General features: G+C 41.6%; 1 protein-coding gene across 2 annotated transcripts in view; it reads left to right on the top strand.

The window, feature by feature from the left end:
• Nucleotides 1-14,538, top strand: part of TMEM241 (transmembrane protein 241) — a 61,278-nt gene extending 46,740 nt beyond the window's left edge. For both annotated transcript variants that reach the window (XM_048289496.1, XM_048289495.1), the window contains exons 14-15: nucleotides 7,583-7,647; nucleotides 11,055-14,538. In XM_048289496.1, the coding sequence (XP_048145453.1) occupies nucleotides 7,583-7,647; nucleotides 11,055-11,115 (126 nt within the window). In that variant the 3' untranslated portion in view covers nucleotides 11,116-14,538. The remainder of the gene's footprint in view (nucleotides 1-7,582; nucleotides 7,648-11,054) is intronic.
• Nucleotides 14,539-24,651: the final 10,113 nt, after the last annotated feature.

Below are 24,651 nucleotides of genomic sequence, written 5' to 3'. Positions count from 1 at the left end.
TGTTCTTCCATGTATTTGGCTGTCCCAGTCAATGCCTTCATCTATTCATCTGGTTCTGTAGCTGCTGGATGTCTGTGAATGAAAGTATTCTTCCTAAGGTGCAGCAATGTTACATTGCCTTAAATCTGGATGAAGGAAAGCAGAGGAGAGCTAGATAGAAATTGTTTGTAGACCATCTAAGATGGAAAATGTATGTAAACGAAGAGAAATTATGCTAATAGCTTAGAAAATTAATGTGAATTAATCAATACAGAAGATGGCATTAAAATATTAGTTGTTCCTTTTTTCTGTTCTGAAGATCTTGGTTTTGTTTTGCCATATTTCCATACCTGGCATAACATTTTGTGTGCACATGTTACATATGCTTACTCCGAAGTAAATGTATGTGCAAAAGAGATGTAACTCTGAAATCTGGGAAATTATTTCAGTGGCTCTCCCTCAAGAAAAAAAAGTATATGGTGTTACTGATATTGGTCTGCTGTAATTTTTATCTTTTTGGTAGTACTGGATTATCTTGATGAAGCTGTTTTCAGAGGCACTACCAATGATCCATTTCCCTGGTAATTTTTGATGATTATCTTAGCAGCTGGTTAAACCATGCAGAAGAGGGACAAAACAAATATTATGCCTATAAAAAGCTTGATATTGCTTTAAATCTGACAGTAGAATGAAAACAAAGGTTATGTACATCAGAATCTTTTTCCTGATGTTTTGAGAAGATGACCCAATGGTAAATAGAATGATTTATTTTGAACACTGAGTAAACTTGACAAGCTGTTTCAAAACATTCTCTTTGGAAAAAATACACTTTTTTGTAAGGACAGGGGTTTTGGCAGTTTGGGGAAGTGAAGTTACAAGAGTTGGCTCTGTGTACACAAACTAAAGAAAACTTTTGTAAAGTATTCTGAGTTCACAGTGAGAACTATGATATTTAACTTCTTAGCAGTTTAAAAGTTTCAGAGGAAACATAGTTTTATATGGAATGTACAACTACAGTTGTAATATTAACAAATCATGGTCATGTCAGGACTAAATCCCCACCGTATCTTTCCATTCCAGATAGGAAGATTAAATCAGAATCTAAATTTTGAAAATGTCCTCATCTGTTTTCTTGGCTATATAAACAACATGTTCCTGAACAACTCAGAAATGCTAGATACTCAAAATCTACAGCCAGCTTCTGTAGCTTGAAAATCTTTCTCTGAAGTGATTGTAAAGTCAGGGATGAAAGGGGTCCATGATAGCTTGGTCAAGAATGATGCATTTGTCTGGCCAGTGCTGTCTGGTTTGAGCTGATTGAGATTGGACTCTCTGGAGGCTACGGTATAACCACAGCTGGTCAGTGGAGAAGGCAAGGCAGCAAAGAATGCAGAGTTTCGCATTCCTCTATCTCCCAGGATCCAAAGTCCTGCTTTGTCAAGGACCAGGAACCCTTAGGATGCCATCTCCTTGTGTCTTCAAGCCACATGTCAGACTTATCAGAGTTTTCTGATGTTATATGTTCAAGAAAATCACCTATTAGGGAAGCTGGCTCAATAGTTATCTTGCCTGTTCTTAAGGTCTACAGCAAGAAATTCTCCAGTCTTTATTTTTATTTTGTTATCTGTAAACTAAGTTAATCTCTTATTCTAAAATAAATGCCATTTCCCCCCTATTTTCTTAAAGCAACGTTTATGAGACAAATTTTACTTTCTCTTTGGAAACTTTTTTTTATCTGACCGTAATGTTATGGGGAGAAAGGAGGAAAGCATTCATGTCATGAGTTGTGCAGTGGTCTGTCTATCAAAGTTCCTTGAGAACTCCTTAAAACTAGTGGTAATTGTGTCTCCCTCCACTCAGGAATCACTAAAGCAGATTTAGAAAAAGGAGACGCATCAGAGCACATTTTTTCCTATGCCTCCTTTATTCCTGTGCAGAGGTGATTATATGTACTGAATTTATCCCTACTGTGCAGCAAGTTCTTCCACACGCTGGAATATTTCTGCTTTATGGATCTTGGTCTGTTACCCAGCACTTCAAGGATGCTGTTGTTTTTCTAGTTGCCAGTCATTCAGCCTGATAATGGGCAAACTGATGATCTGGAATTGAATGAATCTCTTTGGATCCTCAAGTTGGGTGCTGTGTTGTCCTTGAGAGGGGCTTCTTAAATGTAAATGGCAATGTAAGCAGTGTGTGGAATGTGTTATGTCATCTGAGCCTGTCATGGGTTAGCAAGCATAGCTCCGAAAGTGATTTTCTTGCAAAGAGGTGCTTATGGCTTCCTCTATGACCTGACAGAACTTATCAACTGGCTAGTTTGAATATTGACAATTTTTTAAGCCACTTAGAATTTTGACTGCCTCTGTGGTCCACATTTAAGAATGGACAGACCCCAGGAAAGCTCTGTCTTGCTTCCATCCTTGGGACAGGTATGGGGCCCCACGGGCCCGGGTTGGGCCCTGCTCGGCCTGGGCCAGGACACAGCCATCCTGGAGCCGTGTGGCCCTGTTCCACCTGCAGCCTCCCCCAGCCCTGTTCCATGCAGACGGCGTGGCCCAGCTCTACACAATCCCACCCCCCCTCCAGTGCAGCCAAAGATTCAGCTGAAGCTGCCCCGCTGTCCAGCAAAGATCCTGTGACCAACAGCGATAAGTGAAATTCCAGCTGCAAGGCCCGGGTGAGATTAACCCTTTTAGTGCTGTAAGTTTCCTCCAGAACAGATGAAGCCTGCTGACATTAAGTAAAGAAGGAAGAGCTGAAAACCTGAGGGAGGAGAAAGAGGAGATGCTTAAGAGCTGAAATTCTGGTGTAAAGCTATGGTGGTGATGGACTATGATATATCAGAGTACCCATTGTAATTTCATGAAAGCACGGGGGGTGGAGCGTTCAAACCATACTTGTGAGCAAAAGCACCTGTGCTGGAATAAGCAAATGCTGAAGCAGCTGTAATTTGATGAGAAGTTTGAACAGGGAGAGATGGAAGTGATGAGGACTCCTGCTTCAAATCAGAAGGAGAAAGACCTCTGTTCCTAGAGATGCTCCCAGAGAGATTCCTAGAGATGAAGATGATGAGGACCCTTGTTGCTCCCAGGGATGGGGGAGGGCCTCTATTTCTAGAGATGAAGATGCTCCCAGAGATGGGCAAAGAGAACTTTTGTTTTTGAACAGCTCAACCTTAAAATGGTACCCCAGTAGCTCAAGACTGGACCCTCGAAAGCAGTTGTGGGAAAAGCTGAAAGTTGAGGGAAGGGACTCTCACATGCAAGCAGAGAACCATCCCAGGCTTGTTGTGATACTGAAGCCATGAGAGAACTTCTTGTGGAGATGTCTCCATAGCATGAGCAAGAGAGACTCCTCTCCCTAAGTGAACTGAAAAGAGGTTATTATAGAAGTGGTAAACTGACTGAAAATCTCAAGGGTTGTCTTTTTACATTGTCAGTGGGAGAAGCGAGAAAGGTGGGGGGAGGAGAAGAGTTCTGAAGGTGTGGGGTTTTTTTCCCCCTTTTGTTTCCTTTCTTTTAGGTCTGTTAATAAACTTCTTTATATTCTTTCAAGTTTTGTGCCTGCTTTGCTTTCTCCTAATTCTTATCTCACAGAAGGTAAATAAGTAAGTAATGAGTATTTTGGACCAAACCACTACAGAGCCTGTCTCTGGTTCCCAGAATTATGGGGACAACTGAAGTTTTCGTCCTTTTATGTGGAGACATGAATTTGGGAATCTCCTGTAACCAGTAAGTTTGAAACCTCTAACTGGCTGAGTTGCTCCGTTTTTTTCTCCTGGTTCTTGTCCAGCCCTTGTACTAGAGTATTTATGTGAAGAATACCAGAGTACTTACGTGTTTTGTTATCTGACTACTCAGGCCCAATCTCTTATACGGAGGAGATCAGCCTGCTCTCCTCACACCTCATCCCAGTACATGGATACTTTTATTTCCTTCAATGCTGATGCACATTGTAAATAACTAGAACTGGTTTCGGTTGAGGTAAGAAGCACAATTTGAAATGCCAAGATTTTTGATAATTTTTAAAATTACTTGTGAATAACTCAGTGATTAGAACTACAGAAACAGCAAATAGGTGCTAATAAAGTGTTCCTTTAAAATGGGTCTTGTTTTCACAGTACAATGGAATGACACATTAAACTTAGAGTGATTTATTTTAAGTAACAGTCTTGAAGGGGAGGTTGTTTTGTTTTGTTTTGTTTTGTTTTGTTTTGTTTTGTTTTTTCATTCAAGGAAGAATTTGAAATGATTTCTCAGGAAATATTTCAACTCACACAGAAATATTTTGTTAAGTTATGCTACACTTGAATTTTTTCCTAATCACGAAAAGCCATGTCAGAATTTTGTAAGAAAATTTCAGGGTTTGAATGTTTTTAAAGTAGCTTTCATAATACTGATTGGTCACAGTTCCTTTAAAAGTAGGCAGAGTCCATTGAGCTATTGCTGTTTCTAAAATAGTTGGCGTTCAACCATCCAGCCTGTATCATTTGATAGAATTAGTGACTGTCTGTCGAAATCTTGGGGAGCTTTGTTCAAAATGGGCATATTATAGCTAATTAAAAATTTTTTTCCCACCTCTTAGTTTTAAAGATTCAGCATCAAAATATATTTGGAAATCATTAACTTTAGTTTGCCCTTTAACTTGCTTTCTTTTGTCTTGAAAGCTCATTCCCTTTACTAAAGCATCTGAATGCCTAGGAGGACAACTGTGACCTTTAAAGTGAAGAAAGGGAGATTACTGCACTTAGCTTGTTTTGATTTTATTTTGTTGGTTTGGTTTTTTTTAAAGGCCATTCAGAACATCAGTGTAGGTGGGAGTTTTTTTCAAACTAAATGTGCACTTTAAACACTTCAGATAATACTGAAATGTACTTAAATTAAATTACCTTCTCTACTATGTCCCTAGAATTTCGATTCTTCCCCTGGAACACATTACATAGTTAGCTTCTCTGAAAACTTGTTTTTCATTTTTAAACATATTCTTCTTTTAGATAAACAATCAAAGGTAGACATTTTAGCAACATGTTTTCCTTTTAGTTTGTTTGTGATTTGTTTTTTCTTTCCTTACACACACTTACTTCATGCGCTCTTCCAACCCACATTTTGTTTGTCTTTGGCACTGAGAGACTCTTACATAATTTCTCAAAAATACAACAGTGTTCAGCTATAATAGTCCAAAAGGCTACAGCCTGCATTTTTGCAGAGGTTTGGGATGATCTCAAACAGAATGGTGTATTGTTTCTGATAGGGCCTGTTTTTGGACGGTTCTTAAATGTCTGTTTCTCTGCTCTTGGCCTCTTATCAAGTTTCTAATAAACAGGAATCTCTACGAGGGAGTGGGTGACACAACTTTAACTTGTGCCACTTCTCAGATACAGCACTTCAGTTTCTTTGAGGAGAAGAGCTTAAAAAAAGAATGCTCTGTGCATACCACAGCTGCCATCCTTCATTAGTTTCTGTTTACATGGTCGGTAATTGGTATTGTATATTTTTATGTAATAAGTTAACATTAACCTAAAATAAGTTCAGTACAATAAATTCCACAAGCATTCACACCAGTGTAAATGAGAAATGGTTCCCTGTAGGTCAGTGCATCTGCTGCACAGTTTGTAAGGGGAGAACCCAGCCCACTAGAGCAAGATGCAAACGTATTTTAGAGCACTGCTTTTGAACTAGTGGGTATTCAGCCTCGCAGCTGGTTTTTAGGTAAAGTGCATGAAAGATTCGTCTCCTGAATGGTTAACTTCCACTGTTTGGAGTAGGTGTCAGCTGTCTCTGGCTGCAAATGACTATGAGACATGCCACTGAACATGCACAGTTGCAAAATGATCTTGAATTTTGAAGCATAACTCTCTGTTTGTGATTTTTCCTTGTCCTCTGTCAGTCTCTTTTGGGTATATATGTTTAATTGTATGTTTGTGTACATGTACAGATCCAAGACTATAGGAGTAGAGGTAGGATATGTATCTTTGATTTTCCCTAGGAGTGGGAGCTCACTTTTTCTGTTGGCTTAGAACTATACAGCATTGCTTCTGTGGTACACTGCTGTGGCTGTGTGAAAACACTGAAGTTAGATGAAGTTTGTATCAGTGTGTCTGTGGTTGTATTGGTAGCAGAAATTTGGTTGCAGGAATGGCATGGGTCTGGAGTGGTTCTGCAGTCGTGTGTTATCCTGCCTGGATCAAGTCCTTCTCCTGCCTCATTTCCTCAGTCAGGTGCCTGGACTATAGGCACATGGAGAACAGTCAGGGTGTGAGTTACGGTAATGTCTAGGAAGAAAAAAGCCACCTGCACGCCTGAATCTCCCTGAAGTAGAAAACATCCCTAAAGAGGCCAGAGGAGGTAGTCCTTGTGTAGTCCCCACTGAACACCTTTGCTCCTGTGCCATTGCATGGTCTCACTGCTCCATTTAGATCGTTGTCCCCTCTCCACCTAACTCAGAGTGTGACTGGAGAGAGGACACACAACCCTCTCTTCTTCACCTGCCACTGCTGCTTGTGGTCCTGCGCTGATTATACTCCAGGCAGATTCAAAGCCTTCCTTTTAACATGCGGCCTTAAAAAATGTAGCAGGTATTGACTCTTAGTCCAAGCTCTGGTGCACAGAATCTACACTGAAATGGCATTTGCTTCCCTACTGCACATGTAGTAATGCTTTAACAAGTAATAGATTACAGAATGAAGTTTCTGCTGTCTCCCCTGGGAGTCAACTGGGCAAACAATGATTAGGAAATCTTAGCTGATAATTGTTTAAATGTTTTGTTTCTTAATTTCATCTTTTTCCTTGGGCAATTTTGTATTAACTTAAATAGTTCCTTTCATTCCTCAGTGCTTGTGTTTCCCAAGTATTTGTAAACCACTACCAAGTCTTCCTTTCCCACAGGCATTGCTTATCCTAACTGTTGACTGAAAATCAATCCCCCCATCTAATGACTCTGTCACTGTTCTTTGAACTCTTTCCATTTTACATTATCCATCTGGCAACAAAACATCCAAAACTGCACGCAGGCTGCAGATGTGGTAGCTCCATAGCTGCTGAGGCAGGGATCTGTTACAAACCATTGTATGTCAGGATCTAGCTGCTTCTGGAATCAGTACTTGGAAAGTATAAAGTCATTTGTCTCTAGCTTCTCTACCCAGGACACCTGGGGGTAATGAGAGATTTGTAATATAAACCTACTGAAGTTGTGATATTTTTCTTTACCCTATACCCTGCTAATTTTTGTTTTGTTTTTCTACACCTATAAACACATTTCAAGCTCTTGTTCTCCTCAGAAATACAAGGCTTTCCAAACCTGGGGTCCGACTGCTCTCCCCAGTCTGCTGTGGGCAAGTAAAAGCAAGCAGGCTTCTAGGCCAAGCCGGCTAGGATATGTGCTAAGGGATCCCCTGCTCTGCTTCCCTGCCCTGCCTCTGCTGTGTCTTTGGTTCTGTCAGAGTCAAAATCGAGCTGTGATGTGTGACTATCATACTATCTTCTCCAACTGAAAAAAAAAAGTATGACTGCATGCATGGGAGTTAAATTTCAGCAAAAGTATTTAAGTTTTCATTTGTGATATCACAAATTCACAAAGTGTTTCTTCCTTCTTTTCAATTTAACAGGTTATCACTGCTGGTTTATCACCGTTCTTCTTTGTCATGACTGCCAATGTACTAACAATTTCTTGGTAAGTGCCTACATGAGCTTTTTCCTTAACAGTAAAGATGAATTTTCACACAGTGCTTCATGTGGAAATACTTTTAAATGTCAAGTTCTATTGCTGTCAGTATTATTTTGCATGTAAGGAGAACCAGGTGTGCAGTGATGGATGCAGTACAGTAATAGAAGAGTGTTTCTTCTGCCTCTGTGGGAGAACATGGACATTTTGGACATAAAGCCTCACCACAATTCACTCAGCACATTTTACAGTGAGGAAAATGGATCCAATAGGCAAATAAATGACCCATTCAAAGTCATGCTGCAATTTAGTGACAGAACTGGAAGTAAAACACAGGAGTCAAGGTTTGCTGACAGCATCTTTTTCACCAAAAGGGTGCATTCAAATTTCCCTAACATACTGTGCACTGTGAATGCATAAAATTGAAACAGTAGAAAAATAATGATAATAAGCTTTTTCCAAAGCTGTATCTGGATTTTGTGATGCGTGGCCACACATTACAAATCACCTAATATGAATTTTTTAGGTAGTAATATAAAGGATGGGAGTGCAAACTCCTTTGGTGAAAGGAAGTGATTTTGATCTATGTTTATATAGCACCCAGTGAAAAGGAATCACAGAGCATGGCTGATGCTCCTAAATGCTTCTACCATGCGAATAACATCTCAATATGGGGTGAGGCATGTGTCTCTGAGGACAGATTTGTTAATGGAAATAAAAATCTACTTACTTTTGAAAAGCTTTAGGCTTCTTTTTCTCCACTTGATTCGTTATTCTTTCAGTTTGATTGCCATCCTAAATATTCATCTCTTCACTGAATGGAATTAGCATATCCTTTCTTCAGGTGTGATAAGAGTCTTAGAGAAAGGAGAATCTCCAGTTCAGACTGGCCCCGATTTACTTATGTGTGAATATGCATCCCTATCTGTATTTTAGGCACATGTCATCTCAAATGCTAAAGTAAGTTGTGTAATTTTTTTAGCTCTAGGAATACATGCAGCCTGTGCATGTCAGAGACTTAACCAATATCAATGCACCCCCAACACTCCTAGTCTGTGCCATTAACTTGCTGCTCTTCACCATGTTTCACATGTGTTTGTGCAGATCTGTCATGTGTGTGCTAGAGTTAGGCTTTGATTATATCTCTGTACTCACTGACACATGCACTAAAAATTAATGTGTACCTTTGTTAATGTGAGCACACAGACCCATATAGTTGCACACATGCCGCCTGCCCTATATGGACTGAAACTTCTATAAATGATGAACACACCTGTATGTTTAAAAAAAAATTTGCTTTAGCCCATGGGCCACCGTTAGACTTTGTCATAATTCAAAAAGAAAACAATTTCTTTAATTTATTTTTTAAAATTTTAATTCTGTTAGTGCTTGTGCATTGGCAGTGCCTTGGCTTATCAGCAAAGCTCTGGAAATAGTTTGTTGGATGATAGCAGCTGCAAAGCACTCATGAGAACATTAATCACTGGGGATTTTAGTGTTGTTCCAGTGTGGTCATGGACAATATCATATGTTAATTTTTGAACGATGGGCAAATGCAGTTAGCTGTCACCCCACTATAAACAGAAGTTGGAGGATTTGCCAGATGGTAAATTGAAGGTAAAATCAAGGGTTGGCATTTAGCCATGGTTTTTGCTCTGCTTCATCTTGAAGATGTAACAATGGTTTCCTTTTGCCTAGTAATTTGGACTGCATGGTCATGTGGATACCCAAGATTTCAAATCCTTCAGAAAGGAATTCTTCTTCTCTGATGTAAGACATATGGTATTAAAGAGCAGTTTAGGTGCAGGCATCTTTTTCCAGAACAAGGCTGGGCAGTTTACTGTCTTTTGTACATAATTGCCAGTCTAATTTTTAGAATGGTATGTCAGAAATAGGTTTATTTTTTAAAGTCTCTGTTAAAAAATTGAAAAATAACACATCTGTAGAAACAGGAAAACAATTTCTAAGGCTCTTTAGAGTTTAGGTCTTCTGTATGTAGTGTTTTGTTTTTGTTTTTTTTTCTTTAGGATAAAGAATGTATTATCCAACCTTAGCTTCCAAAGGAATTAATGCATAGGGTGTGTTTATAACTGGAGCTGTAATAAGACATGGGGGTTTACCCTCTCCAGAAAAAAAGCACTCAGAAGTTGTTACCGATTGCAGGTGACCAGACTCAGTGGTTTAAATCTTTTTGAAAAGCTTGCAGCCTTTTGCTCCTTGTTGGTAATTCCACACCAAAGCTATTCTGTCTCGCCAGTGGACTATCCCAGACTGTCTGTAGCACCTACTTTCCAGGGCTGTTTACTGTGTAATTACAAGATGTTGTGCTGTTGTTATACAATTTTTTTCCTCTCTGGAACAAGGGCGATTATGTGGTTTTTAAAACAGCTCACCAAAGCTAAGACTTAAGTGAATGTAATGCTGTTAGACCAAGGAGCCTTTGGCTTTACATGTTTTTTTTTTCAAGGAAAAAAAAAAGAGTACTCTTAGACATGAACTTAACAGAAGTTTGTTTTGTTTATAAAGTTCAGTAAGGAGCTTTTCTGTTTCATAAGCTAATTAAGCCATGGGGCTAAGATGAAAGGTCAGTACACTTAGCTTTGCATTGTTATAAAAGGGGAGAAAAGTCGGCATCTTACCATACTCCTGTCAGCTGTGAGAGATAACAGAGGAGACCCAGGGATTATTAACTGTTGCATGCATTGAGTGGGTTGATGGCATATTTCAGTGAAGGTTTTTGTAAAACCATTCATCCTGACTCAGAGTCCTGCTCCTAGGCTGAGTCTTGGGGAGCAGCCTTAGTGCCACTGCTGTGCCATGAGCAGCACAGGAAGGAAGTGCTTGGGCCCATGTGCCTTTTTGGCTGGGGCAGCTCCTTTCACCAGGCTCTTCACCAAGAGAGGCAAAGACAGGAATTTCCACTGGCCTCACTATGCCAGTGGGATCACCCCAGCGCAAAAGGGTTTTCCCAGATTTCCCTTGTCCCCAAAACGTAGGCTTTACATCTCCTCCTGGTGTTGTCAAGTGGCAAGTTTTCAGGACAGAACACAAACAGAAGTTGCAAGAGGGAATCATAAAGCTAATGACGTTCAGACTCTCTTGCCTTCCTTTCCTATTCTTACTAGTGTAAGGGTGAGCAGCTATTCTTGTAACTAGGGGCAACCTTCTCTATTTAGATTTTTTTCTGTGCATTTTCACTGAATACCACCAGCCCTAAAACACAGGAAAGGTAGTTTCTGATGAGATCATTTAAATAAGATATTTTGGGTTTCAGCATTTCTTCATTAAAGACAAATGAAAAAAATCACCTGGGTTACTGTTTCTAGGTTGAAATGTGTTTAGATAAAATAATATCTTTTTTGTATCAAGTAGAAGGATCTGCCTGATGCTAAATTTGTGATATACTTTGTTTACAGCCTTGTGATTGGTGGAGTTGGAGAAGCATTGCTTGTTTACACTGAAAGGACAGGCACATAAAGAGGAACCAGACCTCAGCAGCTGGAAAAGAGCTGACTTGCAGCCTAGAGCTATCATGAAAAAAATGTGGCAGCAGGAATGAAGAAGTGCAACCAAACATGAGGAAAAGGATCTACTGTTTTTTTTTTTAATTAAGAAAAAAACCTATGCTATTAATAGTGCTGGTAAAGGAGCAGCATAGTTGGCAAAGATGGTAAGGAGCCTTTGCCTCAAAGCACAAGACAAACGATATCAGATTGATGTGGTAAAGGAAAAACTGCACTGTCTCATGCTGATGGCTCTGTGTGAGAACCACTCAGTAGCAGCTTCTTGCACAGGGAACTAAACTCAGGAAAAGCAGCATTCCCCACTGGATGCCCCCGGTGGTTTTTTTTTGTTTGAAGCAGACAGCAGGTCATACCAAACAATGTCAGAGCCCAGATCCTGCCATAAATTCAGGATCTGGAAGGACGGATTTTGCCTCCAACTGTTCTGTAAGCGGCAAGCTGCCACACAGGTCTCTAGTCAAGTTGTCTGAACTGGTACAGGGACTGAGGTCAAGGGGCTTGTGGAGATAATCCCCTTCTGGAACTGTGGCAGTTTGACAGCTTTGCAAAAAGCGAAAATCAGCAATAAATCTCAATATCTGTAGTGATTGCATTTTGTGAATTTTTTTCGTCTCCCATTCTCCAAAATTTCTCTTGAACTCTGGCAGTTTTTGTCAGCTGGAGGGGGTGGAGGGACACGTACTGTTCCCAGCAGTGGTTTGTCTCTTAAATTATTGCAAGAGGAAACAAAGAACACGAACCTTGAATGAATGTCATAAAGAGTGTAAGGAAATGAATCTCAAGAGTTCTTAAAATAATTGCACTTCTGGTTGCTTAACGGCTGTTAGAAATAAGTCTTGATATATTACAGCCTCCAATCTATGTGAAAATAATATTAAATGATGAGTTTACAAGATTGTGGGAAAGGTCTACATGGTAAAAGGAACTCGGTAACAAATCTTCGATGAGGAGAGGGACTTGTCTCACATGACGTTTGGTATGTAAAGTGTAGACCCTTAATCTAAGTTGACCAAGTTTCCTTCGTAGTCAATGGAAAGAGGGCGGCCCTCACGTCCTTCTTGAATAGATTGCTGTGTTAGAAGTGCATATCTGTCTGTAGATAGACACTAGGTGACTGGTGTAGACAACACACATGGTTTCTACAAGGCTACAGTTACCAGAGGCATATCTGCTTCAATCTAACAAATTCCACCAGATGGGCTTGAAAATATGGCTACATTTTAATTCCAAATAAAACACCATAGGTTAACAAAGAAGATAAATTTTACAAATGTTTGCAGTCAATTTCTATGACTGGAGAGTTTTAGACAAAGATTAGTTGGTTTTCAGAAAAAGAAATGCTGTAGTTTAAAAGAGAAGTACTCTGGTCTATATTGTATCTAAGCTTATCTCAATTTATTATGAAAGGTCTCCTTATACTGGTATGTTTTCTATGCATGTTGGGTCCCACTCTGGCTTGAGTTTGGAGTGAGCCATTGTTTTGCCAGGTGGAAAACTCAGGTTTAGGAAGAAAGGGGGAGGGAGGGACAAGCATGAAAAAATAAATGCTCAAACCTGAGCCCTAGTCCTGAAACCAAAATGAGCCACATGGGAAGTTGGGCCCATCCTCACATCCAGTGAGCCATGACACAGCCAGCCATAGATCCTCATGGCATTCCAGTCTGTAAATTCAGACAGTGCTGGGAGTGATGGCTGCAGCATTCTGGCTTTGCCCAGACAACTCTGCCAGCCAGTTGTGGCAATACAGTAGAACCCTTGCCATGCCACCTTTCTGCTGACTTTGGAGTGAATAGTGACCCTAGGAGACCTCATGGAAGAGTCCCTGTGTGATTGCTGAGGTTTTGCAATCGTAGCTGGAACCTTTGCTGTGGGAAAAGCTCATCGTGTACCTCTCTTCTTGCATAACTTTTAAGGATAGGCTGCAGTCCGATTTTTTTTCTTCCTCTATCTTGCCTGTGCTGTTCATAGCAGTTTATCAAAGCAGAACACCCATTTGCTTTCTTGTGGTCTCAGTGGAAAGGTAGAGGCCAAACCAGCAGCCAGGGTTGCTGTAGCACTTTGATCAGAGAGCATCTTTGGATGGCTGTAGAAAGCTTGTTTAGCTGTGACAGGCATATTTATGTTGTCTGGGCCCTGGGGGAATTCAGTCCCTGCAGATACTGCATTAGTATACCCCTGCACAGTAAGGCAACTGCCTTTTTATTTAACTTATGTGTGTTAAACAACACTGAACTGTTTAACCTCTGCCTGCATTTTTTTGTGCCTTAGTGCAATGTGCTTGCATGTCTAAGACTCTGCTTGCGGTAAGTAAAAAGTGCAGGTTTAAATTGGTTGCTACACAAGCAAATCAAAGAACCAGAGTTAGTGAAGTTGGGGTTCTCTTTCGAACACAACTGGGAAGAAGAAGTACCCTTCGAACCAACCCCCACCTGCTTCAGAACCTACTGGCTGCTTGCAGAGGTTGGGGACTGGAGGGGAGGGGGAAGAGCAAACCTGGCGATTTCCTGAGAAAGCAGCACCCTGGTCTTTAATTCAGCCCTGCCACAGAAGGAGGGGTGCTGCATAATAAAGAACACACTTCAGGGTTGTTAAAGTGATCTTCAAAGCCAGAAACCTCAGAAGTTCAAGCTTAAAACAGCTCTTGTAAGACTAGTCAACAGTTATGTTAAGTAATTTAGAGCAGGAATATGCAAGGGTGCACCATTTATATCTAACTGAACTTTCTCCAGTCAGTCAAAAATACAAAGTGCTGAACACACAGCTCTAAGGAAGGAGGAGCTCCTTTACGTTGCAGAGAAGCAGTGACACCAAGTAATGCCTGGATGCAAAGCGGTGGGTCTGTAGCTCAGCTGATGCAAAACCCTCCAGATTTATTGGTATCCATCATTTAAGGAATTTACTGTTCTTGGGTTGTCAACACATGAGACTAGAGAGAAAAATTGGAGTCTGCTGGTTTTTCTGAGAGGCAGCAGGTGCTGGAGGCTGTTCCATCATGCCCTTTTCACATCTGCTGGTTTTGATCAAACCACTGGCAGAGAAAGCCCTGAATCACATCATACCTTTTTTGATCCTACCTTGCTTACACTTATTTTCCAAGCGTCTTTTTTTTTTCTTACCAAGTAATTGGGAAAAGGGTTGTATTACCCATTGCAGTGGCATGACTCATGCATGTGGCTGGCCTTCATCATAAAGAGCCTGCGCTTAAAGCCAAGTGCCATCAAAAGAAGACTCGAAGAGTAAAGCTGCTGGATATGGACTACAAGTGGATTACAAAAATGCAGGCAACAGGGATTCTATTTTGAAACAATCTGGCTGCTGTAACATAGCTTCCAGCAGAAAAATGTTATTAAATAAATTAAATGAACCTGGTTCTTAACACTGAAGTGATTCTGTTGTTGCTTATTGCTGCATTGTGTTGGCAGAGAATCTATGCCAGTCTTCCAATACTGAAGCTGAAAATCTGCAGAGCAAGTGATCTTAGCAAAATGCAATAGGAAAACCTTTAAAATTATTTTTAAAAGAAACTCTGGACCTGTTAAAACATTTGCTAAGGGATAGAATTCTGATCTACCATTACTTTTTGTAATACCTATGTGTTTTGTCTGAGTTGGTGCATAAGTGTATTTATTTATTTATTTATTTATTTACATTCTTGTTTCCCACCCTCAAACAAGAAGATCTGAAGAATTCAAGTAATGTGATGTCAACATAGAACATGCTTTGGAAAGGATGCTCTTTTAAGTATTGTAGAGAAGTTAGTTGCTGGGAGCTGTACTGAGTGCTGAGGAAAGGTTTCCTCCAGCATTGTTTTACCTGTAAACTAAGGGAGATGGCGGGTTGAAGAAAACTCCATAACAAATTTGCCTTGCCCAGAGCTGAATGAACAGCTTTCAGACAGATCATCTGCTACTGCAAACGAGGCAGCAGGCTCAGTGTGAAACTTTAATCCTGTTCCAGAGGACAGACACAGGGACAGGCTCATTTGGTTTGAAAAGAAGGCGTGGGTGAGGGGAAGGAGATTGGGGGCAGGATTGAAAAAAATTAGGGCTGAAATACTTTTGTACAAGAAGATAAAATGGGGTGAGATTTGCTTCTGAAAATGTGTTTCTTATTCATAGTTTGGGGGGGAGTGGGGGTTGGAGCTTTTCTTTGTGGGTTTGTTGTTTTGCTTTTTTTAAATTAGGGTGTATTACAAATACATGTCTATTTAGTCCCAAAAAGGAATTAGAGGAGCCTATGAAGGTTGTGTAACTATTTCCATATTATTTTCCTGGTTTGAGAAGCTTAACCCTTTTTTAAACTAAAGTGTCGTTTTGTAAGCCTTGATTTCTTCTAGAAAATGGACTGGTTTTTGTAATAATGCTGGTTAAAAAGTTGTGCTCTCATCTTGATCACCAAGATGGGGAGTCTGGCTCCTCTTTAGTATCCGTGATGGGAACAAGTTACACTACTCTTTTACCTTTTAGTAACTGTCTTGGCTTCCAGAGTAGGTGGAAGTAGCCAGACGGCATGTTAATTTCTTGATTTGATGGTATACAAAACCCCTTTGAAAGCCACACTGGGAGCATGATTAGTATATTTTGTCTTTTGTTCCGTCATTAAGATTTGAAAACATATAGCCCAGAACTTGTTCAGCTGTGAACATGCTGCCCATATAGAGAAGGATGTATATAGAAGAATGTCGTGAAATGGGTGCCAATCTCTCCCTGTGCCCCTGCCAGGTAATGGGTGAAATCCCATAACTGCGCTCACAGCCGTGACTGTGAGAGACCCTGTGACTGCTCAAGCTTTTCTGCTTCCTGTCTGCCATCAGCAGTCCTGTACCTTTCATGACTCCTGACAAACATCACTTTGAGAGGGAGGAAAACTTTTACGTTTATAGGTGAGGCTGGTGAAGAAGTGGTTGCTCTACTCTAAGATTCATGTTGGTTCAAGTACTTGAGGGCCAGTACAGCTTGGGAATCAAAGGCAAGGCCCATTTTCCTGTAGGAGTTTGATCCCTGGTTACACTTAAACTTCTGATTTCTGTACCACTGCCCATGGGGAAAGCTGGTGCACCAACAAGTTTGTTTATGCTGGAGTTGCAGGCAACCAGTGCCTTGTGATACTGTGTAAGAACAGCACCTGCCTGGAGCAAGCTGGCTGAATAAAACAACCAGCACAACCCCTTTGAAACTGATAAGGAGAAGGGTTGATGTTGTTTGGAGGAAATGGTTATTCAGATTGAGAAACTGGTCATTAGGCAGCAAAGATGGAAAGGAAAGGCGGAGAGCTGGGAATGCTGTTTGCCATGCATAAGCACAGGAGTATCACTGACACCAGTTAGACTAACAAAAGGGTTGGAGTTTCGGCTAAGAGGACTGTGGTTCAGGCATGAAGTTGTTAAGCAGAAATGTTTTGGGGATTTGCAAATGCCCACTGTAAGAACTGTGTGGCTGTAACTAGCAGTCACGTCACAAAAGCAGAAAGCGTTCATTGACTGGGGTTGGAAACACCTCAAGGCAAATATTTCTCAGACCTTCCTTTGAAAGCTGTGGAGACCAAGCAAGTCTGGCTAATTGTCCCCTCTAGTCCTGGCTAGAGATGGGAACCAGAAGGGATTTTTGCTGTTTCTCTGTCACGTACCTTCTGGGACACCAAGGGATGAGCTTTGGCTTCGAACAAGTCACAGAAAACATCTCTTAAGGAGTCACTTCTCCCTTACTGATTGCCTAGAAATTAGACTGTTCTTTGCCTTCTCAGGGAAAGGGTCCCTGCACCAGTTGCCACCACAAGTTCACAAGTTAGCAAATTAAGTTCCTTCAGGTTTGAGCAGACAGAAGAAATTTTAATTGAGACCCTTCATGCCTGTAAGTCTGCAAGCCTGTGGGCAGTCCAATGCCAGGAAAAAGATTATCAGCGTGTTACCAAGGATGCTCAGCATGATCAGCCCTTACAGTGAGTTTCTTCATTTGAGCTGAACAACAGAAGTGACAACCCCATTCTGGTGTCAGTGGAGATCAAGCTGGAGGTAACGCTATTATGTGACTCTGCAGGCATCGCCCTGGATCTTGCCTGCCAGCAGTTGAGCGACCCGGTCTGCTTGTGCAGGAAGCTTCAGCAGTTAGTAGAGAACATCCCCACAGCTGTAGTGTAAGAGACAAAATAAGCAGGCAGAAGCAAACAGCATCCAAGTTCTTCTCTTTGCCATTCTGCTGCCGGCTGTCCCACTGCCAAAGCCTGAGGTCTGCACTGCCATAATGGCCACTCAGAAAACATAGCTGAACTTTCTTTCAAACATTATGTTCCTTCGGGGTGAAGTTAATTGTTTTCCCTCATTTGATGTCTCCAGTTATGGTCAAAGAATTAGGATGTAGGATAGACACAGAAGCTAAAAATTTCAGCAAGGCAGCTTTTATTTCTTTATTATAGTTGTCTGTTCAGACTGTCTTCAGCAGGGGCGCTCCTTGGTCTTATTATTGATGATGAATAAGAACAGACTGTGCAGAGATTAACACAGATGGTTGTAGCCTCAAGACTTGATGAGCTGTTACCAAAGAAAATAAATCTCTACTTTGAAGGAGAGCCTTACACAACAGAATTTCATGTGGCTCAGCTGTATTCAAAGGGGAATATTAAAATTGCTGAGCAAAGAATTGAATGGCTCTTGTTGTGAATAGCTGTCTGTATGGGTAAGTTGCTTACCGCAGTCTCTCAGATGGAAAAAACTCTACTACATTGTTTTCTTTTGGGTTAAAACAAACAAACAAACCCATAAAACAAACCCTCTGTGATTCAGAAATGTTTGGAGAGAAGCGGTGTAGTTCACCAGAGCAAATGCTGAATTGCAAAGGCAGTGCCACTGAAAATTTTGACAGAGGAACCCTTAACCTCCTGCTACAGAAAGTGCTGTAAAAGCTAGAGAATAACTTCCCCTTTCCCTTCAAAATCCCTCTCATGTTTTTTTACTCTTCTTGTTTCTGAAAACATGACACAAAGGCACCATTCTGGTTCAAACCCCTCTTTGAAACCATGGAAAGCCTGTTTAAAGGAGCGAGTATATGCAGTGGAAAACAGCTGAGATGATTGTGTAACCTCTTGCTGCCAGCGTCTGGGGCTTCAACAGATCATGGGAAAACAGGGGGAGTTTTCTAGACTAAAGGTAACTCACTGAAGGAAGGTGTTCTGCACCGTGAATTAATAAGCCACATCTTTTAAACTGATGCATATTGAATCTGCTGTATCAATCATGTTCCTCTCACCTCACTTGGTATGGGCTTCAGGCTAGATACAGCTCCTGTAAACAGATGGCTGTGCTGATGGGAATGTCTTAGGCTGTGACTTCATCTAGGAGGAGGAAAATAATGGAATATTATGTTGCACCAGCTCCCAGTCCACGCAATCGTTTCATCCAAAGGTAAAGACTGGAAAGGTTTTGCAAGTGTTTGTGTTTCTTAGGGAAAGGAGAGAGGGGAACATGCTCTTAAAGAGCCAGTGTCTTTCATGTTGGTCTCTCTGAAAGACTGAAAGCCACGAGCTCACTTCATGACAAATTCTTTCATGGGCTGGAGATTTGGCTGTCTTGCCTTAATAGGAAGGTACCAAGTAGCCCGAAATATTTTTGACAACTCCAAAAATATGTTCCTGCTATAGAATTCTATCATCATTTTCCATGTAACAGTTTAAAAACAAAAAATAAAGCAAGAGCATGGCATGCGATTTCAGCTAGAGCATTCTTTAAGGTTTTGGAATTTGGGAGGGGGGGCGAGGGGGGTGCTTGTAGAATACATTAAGGTTCCATTTCATCATACTGGTTTTATCTTCTCCTGTATTCTATAGTAGTCTTATATAAATAGCCATAATTACAGTTATGCTTTTACTTTATTGCTACTCTGTTAACTGCTAAAAAAAGAAAAAAACCCATCATACGAGGACAGTATTGTTATTATACAAATCAGTGGGTTTAAAAGCTGCAATTCTGCTTGGTTTTACAGCTTTTAATGTATTTATTTTTCCCCCTAGAAATCCCATTGCTAGTCTCTAAGCTTGGTTGGGATTTGAGAAGTCTCTTCACTGATTCATTGCCTTCTGCTCCATGGGCAGCAGCAACCCAGGTGTAGATGGTTTTCCATGTGCCTTGATGGGCTTCTCCAGTGTCTGATCAGGTTTTCAGTAAAGGTGACTTCTCTAAGCTGTTTATTGTAATGAAACTGCAGAACGTTGTCTCCAAAATTCCTATCACTTTCTCAAATCAGACGGGTGTCATCAGATATGTCTCACATCTTAGGAGGCGAATAACTTGGATGGTTAGCAAATGTAACATCACAGTGATAGTGGTTCTATCCTATGTGTTCTGTTTTGTGAAATGCTTGAATTTCCTGCTGGTGAGGAATATTTTAATTTCTCAGCCCTGTGGCCTTGCAGATGTTCATGCTCCCCTCCTTGTGACCCAGGGATCTGCTTTGGGTCACAGACTGCCATTTCTTAAATATTTGTCTGCAATTATTGCACTGCCACCATCAATTAAATTCTCCAGATATTTTTCCTCCTGGTCCCCTGCAGCTTTAATCTGAAACTTTCCATTTTCCTGTCCATGGACACCATCACAGCCTGAAAAGGGTCCAATTTTCCATTAATGGACACAGCAGGCTTTTAAAATAAATCAGACGAAGGGTGGAGTCTGCAGCTCCAGATGCACCATGTGAAAGGCAGACCCAACTTCCAGCTCTGCATCAGCTTCTTTCTGTTTATCTGTGTGCTTATTGAAATAATAAAAGGTGAACAAAAAGGGGGGGGGGGGGGGGGGAAGGAAAATAAGATGCCTAAACAGCAGCATTCAAGAGAAAAGCACATAACAAGGAATAAACCAGGAAATGGGATCTAGTTCTCAATCCATCTGCATGATCCATAATTTAAACTGTGATCTGAAATGTTCCTTAGAAAGTACCTCTGAATACAATGCCTCCTATGCTCTGCTGACTGGTGGAGGTCTGACTTGGCATGATATTTCTCAGGTTTGAGGAAATGAAAGATTATGTACTAAACAGAAAAAAACCCCTTTTTTTTTTCTTCTTTTTTTCTTCTATGTGGGTTGTTGTCTTAATTCACCTCCGTTCTGTACAGATACACAGGTCACCCTGATAGGCAGATGGCAGCTTGCAGAGTCTTGTATTCAGAAAACATTAATGAACCTCCCAGGCTGTTGCAGTCCTGGTTTTGGTTTTGTGTGCATTTCCACCCTGGCCCATGGAAACAACCCCAGATGTTGACACCATAGTCTCTGCTGCTCATGGGAGGATGTTTCAGGATAGCTGGGAGAATGTTGCTCTGGAAGAAGGCATTAAATATTAAGCTTTCAAAAACATGCTGTGCTTTTGGAAGATCTGCATGTAAATGATATAAATGCCTTGGGGTTGCTTATAAGCTGGAGTTGATCTAGATTTAACTAGAAAAAATGCTCACAACTAGAAGAGACTGACATCGCCACAACATACTGATGTTTGGAAATGTGTTGGACTTGGTCCACCTAAAATGTCTAAGTCTGTCCTTCGATGTTTTGCTGAAAGACTTGTGTTCCATGAGGAGCCCCAGTGCAGTCAGTGCCTGGGTTGCATCGTGGCGGGTCAGAGCTCAGACTAAGCCCTCTCTGAATAGCTCACTTTAGACCTTGAAGGCAGAAGGAAGGTTGCTAATGGTTGCATTTCAACCATGCTGTTCATTCAGCACCCTCTTAGTCCTCTCACAGCTGGTGGGAGAAGAGAAGCCCACTTCTTAAGAAGAGATGAAGGTGAAGATGATGCTGACAATAATGACAACAATGATGAGTGGGTCACTGCTTCAGTTCTCCTTCCTTCTCCCTTTTCCTCTAGGGGTGTCACGTGGACAGCTGTGGTGATGACCTCTTGCTTCCCTTCTTGTCAGTGCTGTGGGCTTCCTGTTCAAGGGAAGCTGAATGGGTACAGGTGGGTGCACAGCCAGGTCTTACCACAGCAAGCAACTAAGCAGCAGCCAATGTATCCAGGTGGGAGCCAGGCCCACCATGAGCTCTTGCCCTGCACGGAGGACAGAACCACATCTTTCCCAATTAAAAAGGACTGCATGAGGCAGTTTAACTGACAGGTGTTAATTGCTTCACAGGCTGCGCTCTCACTCACAGATGCAGGGCAACGTGAAGAAGGTGTCTGGGGTTCAGGCTTCTGGTTATGGATGTGCTGGCAAGTGGGGAGAGACTGGGGAAACAGCATGGTCTAGACCATTAATCCAACTCAGATGGTAGCAATTCAGTCATTTCTGCCTGAGTGGGATGAGAAAAAACTTTTTAAAGCTTCATAGCTACTGTTTCTTCATTAGTTTTTTATCTTTTTTAACAAAAATCCCACCCCAATACTCATGCTTCTTTGGTTGCCAACGAAAAAATACTGTGAGAAACCGCAGCCTCCCGTTTTTTTCTGGGTATTTATGATTTTGCAAACCATTCCTCCTTCCCTCACGCAGCCTGTCAGACTGTTCAGCTCTGCAATTCTTCTGAATCTATTCCTGGTGCGTTATCTTCCCTCCCCATCCAGAGTGGCTGCTTAGTTAAGAGCATGTTGAGTTGTGAAGGGCTGGGGGAGGCCGTCATGAGTGTGCTGCTTCCCCAGCCAGGGACTGCCACGAGCATTCCTTGCAAGAAGGGAGAAAACCAGCATGAAAGTCTTGTGCTTAGCGTTTGGTGAGCTTGCTCTTTTCTTAGCACTCTATAAATATGTTGCGATTTGCCACCTCACCTCCTTTTTATTTTAATTTGGATGTATGCGATGATTGGAGAAGTGCGAGATAAGGAGAAAGAGCTGAGACCCATGCACTCCCAGGGGTTCCTGATACACAAACAGATGGGAAGAGATCTAGGGACCAGAACTGGGTTCTTTTAGTCTTCTGGTGTGAGAGACTAAAAGTTGAGGCTATGCCTGTCATTTTTATGCTGCAAAACTCTGCCTTTGTCCTTTGTAAAAACTCAGCAAAGTTCAGCCCTGCGGGCAACGTAAGTGCTACAGCAACAGGGGAAGAACAGGTGGCTTGAGTTAGTCTAGATGTCTCCAAACATTTCCTTGCTGGAAGGCTCCAGCCTAAAGAAAAGCTTATCTAAAGCTCAGCCCAGGACTGAAGAGAAAATCCCAATATTCCTGTCCTACATCAATGAACAGGATCCATTCCTGGTAAATCAGTCTTTGTTTTTGAACATGGGTGATTTAATACTGGTTTGCAAATAAACCCATCTGCCTCTTCATCCTTTTGCTCTCCCAGTCAACTCTCAAGTCTCCAGCTGTTGGTGAAGGGAAGCAATGGAGACGAGGGAAACTTGCCCTTTGGGTGAAAGAAGGGATAGAAGGGTAAAAAGGCTAGCTCACGGCTGCTGGTGCATTGAAAATGAGGGAAGTGTAGGTCTCACATCAGTGGTTGTGAAAACCTGACTTGTACAACTTCTTCCCCGGTAGTCACACGCACTGATGTTAAGCAAGACAACATTTCACTACACTTGGAAGCCCCTGGGAGAGGACTGGTTTTCTTGCCTCTACTTTCTCCTTTTAGTGTCTTAACTAAATTCCAGAACTTTGTTAAGGATTACTGCTAAGGAGCACCACACCCCAGAGTTCACTTAGGGGAAAGATTTCAGTTTCAAGTTGGATGAAATACTGACATGAGTTCAAAAAGTTATAAATTGGTCACCAATGAAATTTGACTGCAAACTGGAAGACTTCTTCAGGTTTGAGGAATTAAGTCCTGGAACATCTGTCTAAACAGTGTAACAGAGGCAAGGGTCCTGGCTGGCTTAAGATGGTGTTTAACAAGACTATGGAAAGGGGTGTATCACAGGCTAGATGAACGTGTAGGAAGGGCAATTTATGATAGCAGCCAGTATTTAGGTTTTGTTAAGGGGAGGATGTGATTGCTGCTCAAGTCAGGAGCAACTTCTTGGTCCACCCCAGCCTTGCTCTGAAGGGGCACAGGCCATTTTCCAGGATCATAGCTCCTGCTCTTTCCCAGTACCACATAATAAGCACTGCTTCTCCTCTCTCTCTGTTGGTCCTGGTATTTGCTGCTGGGGTCTGGGCAGGGTGTATGTTTGCTGGTTTTTCCAGTGACTGAAGAGCTCTCCTCTGAGCTCACCTGGACCATCAGCTGCCAGGCTGAGGTGGGGGTCTCTGGCTGTTACAGGCTCACATGAAGTCAGTGGGAAGCACCACAGTTTAGGATTTCACAAAGGCCTTTTTGCTCTGCATACAACATTCTGCAAAAGGATGCATCTGATGGCTTTTCCCTTGTTTTTTCTCCCTCTTTGGTACAGAGTTTACAATGGGAGATGAATAAACTAAGTTCAAATCTGCTTCCCACACTCTCCTCCCTTCCCAAAGATGCAACTTGGGACAGATTTCAGTCTCAGCTAGTGATGTTGGCATTGTTACTCCGATTGCTCAGTCTCTCGTCTCGCTCAACTACTTTTACCTTGTTTGTGTTTTTTTATATGTTTATTGTGGGGCCCAGTGCCAAAATCCTTTAGCATCGTGGGAAGGTGCAATCATCTCTTAGCAAACCACTCCTCACTGCTTCCACAGAACTCTCAGGCTGTGAGTTCTTTATTTTAGGAGGCTGGAGCAATTAGCTTAAATTGTGCCACTTCATATGTTACAAACTATCCCAAATAAGTCACTGCCATTTAGTAGTAAGTTTAGGAAAATGATTGCCAAGTATTTTTCTGTGTATCTGTATGTTCTAGGGTCTGTGTAAATCACACTAATGTTTTTATTGTCACAAATACGATTTAAAGTTGTGAGTCTCTGCAGTGATGGGTAAAGGGAGGGAGGCAAACCTTTCTCATAGATTAATGTGGAATGAAAATGCAAGTAAATGGGTGTGTTTGATGAGACCACCTAGACAGATGTTGGATTTAGGGGGTGTCATAGGTGTAAAAAAATATAGCTTGAATGCAAACACATGGTGGGCAATTGGGTGTGCAACACATGAATGTCCAAAACACAACTTTCCAAGCTCCAAACAGGAAGCAGCTGCTTGTGAACTGCAACTGGCACGTGGGCTGGTTGTCAGTTTTACCATCACCCAGACTAAACCAAAGTAGCATATTCTGAATTCTCCTGTGAACAAGGGGTCATGAGATACAAACAGTGCTGAAGAGCCTGCCTGTGCCTCATCCTTTGGCATATCGACAGCTGGGACTCAGAGAACCTGCTTCTGGCAGTTTCAGGTGCTGCCAAAAAGAAGGGCTTAAAATCCCAAGAAACTCAAAACAGTGGTCTGGGAAGGTTATGATCTTGAGCGGAGGGAAGATGTTTGAAGTGAGGGCTCTGCAGGGAGCTGAACGCCAGGAGATGGCCAGGGTCCTCTGGCAATCCCACCACCGGCTTATTAATATGCAGCTCTATGTCCCAGAGGGAGACAAAACCAAACCCCTTTTCACATACAGATGAGAGACAGAACAATTTTACATACTGTCACTGGTGGAAAAGAGTCCGTG

This window comes from Corvus hawaiiensis, chromosome 30, assembly GCF_020740725.1.
Source record: "Corvus hawaiiensis isolate bCorHaw1 chromosome 30, bCorHaw1.pri.cur, whole genome shotgun sequence".
NCBI classification, from domain to species: Eukaryota; Metazoa; Chordata; class Aves; order Passeriformes; family Corvidae; genus Corvus; species Corvus hawaiiensis.
Note: the sequence above shows the minus strand (reverse complement) of the source record. Positions and strands in the feature narration are given on the sequence as shown.